General features: G+C 45.5%; 1 protein-coding gene across 1 annotated transcript; it reads left to right on the top strand.

Moving 5' to 3' along the window:
• The first annotated feature begins 486 nt into the window (after nt 1-486).
• On the top strand, nt 487-4331 carry cdca7a (cell division cycle associated 7a). Its single transcript, XM_037489639.2, has 10 exons — nt 487-593; nt 1276-1425; nt 1511-1636; nt 1721-1912; nt 2026-2103; nt 2207-2377; nt 2463-2591; nt 2685-2834; nt 2931-3067; nt 3161-4331. The coding sequence occupies exons 1-10, from the start codon at nt 573-575 to the stop codon at nt 3192-3194; spliced, it is 1188 nt and encodes a 395-aa protein (XP_037345536.2). The 5' UTR covers nt 487-572; the 3' UTR covers nt 3195-4331.
• The last annotated feature ends 2327 nt before the right edge of the window (nt 4332-6658 follow it).

Genomic DNA, 6658 nt, shown 5'->3' with positions numbered 1-6658 from the left:
ATAAGCCCCTCCTTGAATTCCTTTATAAACTCTACTCTTACAGAGTGTAATCGGAATATTCCTATTTTATTAAGTCTCATCAAAGTTCATGTACCTAATTTATAGTTCTTGACCGTTATGGAGTGAAAGCGACTGATGTACTTCAACGGGTTAAATTTGGTTCTTAGCAGTTGCAAAGTTGGACAGAGTTCAACATTTTACCCGCCTTGCATGCAAATTCAGAAATAAAAAAAACTCGCGCCACAGCAGAGCACATGGAAGGTCCACGTCCTCTTTCTCTAAACGCGACATAAATTAACACATTCGTGACGTTTAATCATCTAAAGGCACATCAAACGTGTTATATCACTTAGTTAACAGACAACAGTATTGTATTTTGTGTCCGTATCTCGCAAAAAGTGTAAAGCCCGTGACTACATTTTATGCATCTTGCAGGACCTTATGCTGGCGCGGGAAACGAACCGCGGGAACTGGCTCTGAGTCTCTGTGTCTCTCTGTGTATCCGTATTGTTCGTTGCAGAGCTGCTGCAGTGTGTCTGTCTGCTTGTGTCAAACTAGTTTTTAGAGGAAACATGCCAGCCACCCGCTCCCAGGTAAGAAAACATTCGTCTTCATTTGATCCATTACCCGCAATACCACTTTATCATCGTGTTGGTGAAAAAACATCCCGTTATTACCACTTTTTAACAGTTCAGTAAGGATTACTTTTTAAGGGCAAGTTGAGCTATTGGCTTAAGTTATCTTAAATCTGTTTGATATAGATACAATCTTACATGGGCAGGTTAATATTTGTAGCTTACATATGAAGGTTGATATATTGATTGGTCCATATACATAAAATCCACATGTAATATGACACTTTAACAGATCGGTTCAGTTAAAGGACCTCCGATGGCTCCATTAACTGGTTGTGGCTTTTAAAAATGTTCAGATATTTGAAGGATTATTGCTTCTCTGACTCATCCATTCTTGATTTTGGTTAAAACAAGTTTGAACATCTGAACCTGGGCACAAGGCATTTCTAATGTTTTCTTTTCGACTAAAGGCTTAATTGAGAAAATAATTGATAATGAAAGTAAAGATCTCATAAATCATTTGAAGTCTAGCCAGCGATATCGTTTAAAAAAAATCCAACCGATTGCTCTGCAGATGTTACTTCAGAAGATGGTTCCCGTGTTCGTATCCCGGCCTGATATGAAGGCTGTCCACAAAGTTCAGAGGTCAATGAATAAAAACACAGAAACCTCTCTTAAACTCACTTGTGATGATTCACAGAAACTGGCGGCCCAGCCTCCATCCACCAGGATGAGCTTGAGGAGCTTCCGCAGCATCCCTCTGGTTCCCATGGAGACGTCCTCTTCGTCCTCTTCTTCCTCTGACGACAGTTGTGATAGCTTTGGCTCCGACGGAGGCTTTGCAAACACGGTAAACAATAAACGATCCAAGTCCTCCTGCTGTGAATAAAACGGTGGTAAACACGTGGGGGCTGAAGATGGTCTCTGGTTTTTAGAGGATCATTTTGAAACCGACGAGGAGGACGACAGAGAAACCGAAGGTGTTCAAGGCTTCGTCGGAGGAGGAGGACACGTGCAGCGGGTTTGAGGAGAGTGGGATTAACAGCCAGATGGAAGCCATGGTAAGTTTGCTAAATCTGTATTTACAAACTTCAGAAGATAATAAGAACGTTTAGTCCTGATCTTTAGTTGTGTTATTCTTTCAGAAAGTAGACTCTGAACCTCCGAGACGCGGCCGCAGACCCAACGTCCTGAAGGTCGCCATGACTTTCCCCACCAAGAAAACCTGCAAGAGGCCACCCCAACTCCCCCAAACTAAAGCTCAGGGCTCCGACTCTGAGGAAGAAGAGAACTTCATCCACAAGAGAGCCCTGAATATTAAGGAGAACAAAGCAATGGTACAATCTTCTCTCTTTATTATCCAGCATCTTGTATAATAAACTGAACTTTGACCTGCACGGCCTCTAGTTTTACTCCTTCATTCATCCTTCTTGTATTTCTTTTTTGACAGCTGGCGAAGCTCATGGCCGAGCTGAACAAAGTGCCCGGACTTTTCCCTGGACGGAGGTCAACGCCTGCGTCCACCACGGTAATTTTACCCTTGCAATAAACATTTGACAGTAAACATCTCGCGATGGCTCGTCAGCGCTCTGCATTAACTGCATTACTTTTTATTTTTTTATCCTATTCAGCCTCGGCGGTCCACGGGAGGCCGTTGGAAAAACGCAGAGCGCCGGTCCCGCCCCCACACGCGGTCCCGCACGCAGGTGGACGGCCCCCCCAGCCCGACGCCAGAAGAGGACCCCGAGGACGTCTTCAGTCTGGTTCGCCGAAGTCGCTACTTCGAGGAGGCTGACGAGCCGGTGAGCGACATCAGGAAACTTTTACACCTTTTCATAATGACAACAACAGTACAGGCATTAACTTCAGCCGCCCCCCCCCCGGCAGCCCCGCCGCCGTTGCTACAGCGGCGTGAAGGCCATCGCTCACGTGGTGCGGCCCGTGGACGACATCACGGAGGCGGAGCTGCAGAGCATCTGCAACAACGTGCGGGACAAGGTCTACAACAGATCCACCGTAGGTCCCCCCCCCGCTCCAACGAGCAAAGACCGGCGCCGCCCGCATTTGCCCGTCGAGCTCTTTGCTTCAAGACTTTCTTCTCCCCCTCAGGGCTCCACTTGCCACCAGTGCCGCCAGAAAACGACCGACACCAAAACCAGCTGCCGTAACCCCGAGTGCGTGGGGGTGAGGGGTCAGTTCTGCGGCCCCTGTCTTCGCAACCGCTACGGCGAGGAGGTCCGCGACGCTCTGCTGGATCCGGTGAGTGCCCTAACGCGCGCCAGGTCGCGCTCGCAGGCCCCGCGGAGTGCGTCGTGCGGGTCTGACGGGGGGGTTTTTTGTGTGTGTTTCTGGCAGGACTGGCTGTGTCCGCCGTGCAGAGGCATCTGCAACTGCAGCTTCTGTCGGGCCCGAGACGGCCGCTGCGCCACAGGGGTGCTGGTGTACCTGGCCAAGTACCATGGATTTGACAATGTGCACGCCTACCTGAAAAGGTGACCGCAGCGACTCTTTTTAAGATTTGGAAGTGTGTTTGTTTACAATCGATTTGTTGGTTAACACCGAGACTCGTTTCGTGTTCACCGCAGCTTGAAAAAGGAGCTGGAAGAGAGAGGCGAGTGAAATGGGGACGGAGCTGATCCTGGACCTGACTGACACGCTCTCACCAAGCATCGTGACACGACGCTACGAGATGTTCTTGTTTATAAAACGTCACGTACTCTTTTTAAGCACCGACTGACATCTGCAGGAGGGCCATGCAGCCGTTTCTCTCCTAAAAGCTTGCTTTGATTTGATCTAAGGTGGACCAAAACACATCTTTCGAAAGATGTCTCATACTTAATTGTTGTCGAACGTTCCCGTGAGTCTTGAATGTTTTAAGACAAATGGTGTGTATATATACTGTATATTCCCATAGCATGAAATCATCCCTGGTGCAATGAAGCACGGGCTTGTTAAAATGATCTACTGTAATCTTTACATTGTTTTAAATGTACAGCTTTGACAATACCCACATGACTTTTTTTTTTCTATTTTGCAAATGAATACTTGTGTTTTTACAAGTTTTGTAAATCTACCCAAAGTGTTTTTTTAAAAGCACCAAAGGTTGCTTTGGCTGCGTGGTTCTGCAGAAACGGGGATCTGCATGCCGCTCGGGTGGTGCGGGGCGGGTGGAAAGGGCATCGACTCTGGGGTCCACTGCCTCTCACTTTCAAACCGAGAGGAACCGCGTGATGTACTACGGCGCCTGGTTAAATATCCTTCATTAGATAATGTCACTAATGGTGTGGAAACAATTAGCACACTCTAATGGGAATCTCATACCTGTAAATCATTTTATCCTGTTAAAGCACATTCTCGCTCTGCTCCAGTCTCTTTGGCTCATTTTCTGCCTTCCCCTGCTAAGTAGGAATCGTTGAAGGTGCCACTGAAGTGGCAATAGAGTTATGGCCCCGCATTCTCCGTTCCGAAGTGCGCGATACTCTGCGCGGAATGACATGGAATTAACCTTCGCGTCGCTCGTCTTTGAAACGTACTTCATTCGACCTGCACCGGGACGCCCTGATTATATGATACTGTTGCAAAAATAATCAGCCGCTGAGCTTGCTCCCGCGGTGCGATGGCAGGTGGAGGTTATCCTGCCGCTGCTCGTGTTCATCAGAAGAAGAGGAGCCACGCTCGATGTGTCTGCTGCGCTGATCCTTGCTCTGTGCTCATTTTGACTGTACACTCAACATTAAAGTGTTTGTCACTACAGAACCAGTTTTCTTTGACTTTGGCTGTCCCTCCATCCAAAAACTGTTGTTGCCTGGCTAAAAAGAAGACGCCGTTTCGTCTTTATCGGGTCAAATAATGACAATGTACACCCATGGGCTGCATTAGAGGTGCTGCATGAATAAAACAACAATAACAAAGTAGAAAACCATCAACTGTCAATGTTTGAAACGTCTCAGCGTTGAATTCAGGGAGAGCGTCTTTCTTCATTCTGTGCTCGGGGAGACACGCCGCCCCCCTTTGTTCAACAAATAGTGGTTCGCTGCAATACTGACGCTCAGAAACGTTCAATACGGCCTCTTTAGGAGACACACACGTTTCCATTAGGATGTTTAGTAGAGAATGTTCCTTGGGCATGAAAACGAGTGGGCTGACTTCACGCCCTCATTGTGGTCTCGGTCCATCGGCGCCTTTGAGAGTTCGCAGTGTTGTTCACACTAATAGGAAGAAGCAAAGTCTATTTCCAGTTCACAGTGTACATTGTCAGAATGGCCACAGCAAATGAATAGTCTGCAGAATAGTGACTTCGTCATCTTAGACAATCAGCGGACCAACGTGCAAAGGGAACATCAACCCCTCACCACGACTCCCCATCCGGGCTTTGAAGGTGAGCTCATGAATCCATTGCACCTTCGAGTTGGGTCTATTTACACGGCTCCCCGCTACCGGACTCATGAGCTTTTACAAACCATGACCTCATGAGATGAGCTTATAGCGATCGCTTTTCTACTGCTCACACACCGGTGTATGACGTCCTCGTGTGGAAATGATCAGAGACGTTTTTAAATGGACTTCAGACTAAATGTTTTAATGTGCCGATTGATGCTGGAAAACATAAAACTAGTGCTAATGTTTATAGCAGATCATTGAATGGTAAAATGACACGCGCACATATAGGTTTCATTTAATTCTCTTTGAGTCAAACATTTTTGTAAAAAAAGTTTCAGATCATATGGGTGGTCGGCGATCAAAGGTTAACGGAGTGACCTTGCTTTAGCCAATATAGCAATATTAGAATTAATTAAAAATTTTCAAGGGAAAAATATACACTTGTTTCTTACCAAGAGTTTGGGGACAACATTGCTACCACGACCATGTGTGTACGATGGACATGTGACTGGAGCAAGTAGCCGGTTAGCTTAGCGTAGCTTAGCTTAGCTTAGGGAAACAAAAGGATCCTCTGGATGGGATAGACATATCATCCAAACAACTTGCTCTCGAAAAAATGTGCCTCACACAGTGACTTCTTGAGGTCATGAGATTCATGTTTTATACAGTATTTGTTTGCCGGAACCAGGCCAGCTGTTTCCAGTCGTTATGCTCAGCACAATACAAACATTATCGTGGTGTCTTCTCATCTCACTCTGAAATGTCTTAAAATGTAGGAATTATAAGTATTATAAGTATTTTGCAATCAAATAATTGTGTCCATTTACAAATCCAATGGGTTCTCTATCCTGTCTGCCAATTCCTAATGAAGTAAATCTACCGTTTACTGATTAAACAACTGTTGGCACAATGAAACAAAAAGATGAAACACAATATTATTGACACAGATACATATATATATATATCATTTAAAATCTGTGAGCAATACAAAATGAATTGAACGTTTATTAGTATCTGTGGTATATTTAGTCTTGTCCCATTTATGACTGGAATATATTATTTGGAATACCTCTTCATAATTATGGTCATTGGTTTATAAAAAAGTAAACATAACATAGATAGGATTGATTATTGTATTGTTACACAATAATAAAATAGTAAATGTTCTAAATGATCACATGATAATACTTTTAACTTATATTAAAAACTCCTCTTTCCTGCCTCCAAAAGGAACATTTCAAAAACTATTATTAGTATAATAAAGATGCACTTGAAAATACTAGTCCTGTATTAAATACCAATGATCATCCACTTTGGCGTGATGAATATTTAGGGAAGTAATTGTTTACAACGCTCAAGCATTGAGCTGATCTGGTAATCAGGCTATGAAATACAATATTTATTCATTAGAGCAGATTTAATGAGGCCTCGCGGCGCTAATTATGAAAACCAGTGTAGCAGCAAATGAGTAGCGCACGGCGGCGGGCTGCGGGGTACCTGCGAGGAGGGACTAGGGGTTGAAGTGCCACGAGACACCGAGCAGCAACACGCAGCCCCGACCTCGGCCTCCCCGGCCCACAGCTACGCGTCAGCCGTCCTGCAGACAGGACGCAGAGGGCCCCCCCCCCCCCACATCCCAGCATGCCCTGCTCTCCTGCCTCCAGGAATAAACGGCAGGCGTTTCCCAAAAAGAAAACATCTGA

This window comes from Pungitius pungitius, chromosome 10 (assembly GCF_949316345.1).
Source record: "Pungitius pungitius chromosome 10, fPunPun2.1, whole genome shotgun sequence".
Lineage (NCBI taxonomy): Eukaryota > Metazoa > Chordata > Actinopteri > Perciformes > Gasterosteidae > Pungitius > Pungitius pungitius.
Note: the sequence above shows the minus strand (reverse complement) of the source record. Positions and strands in the feature narration are given on the sequence as shown.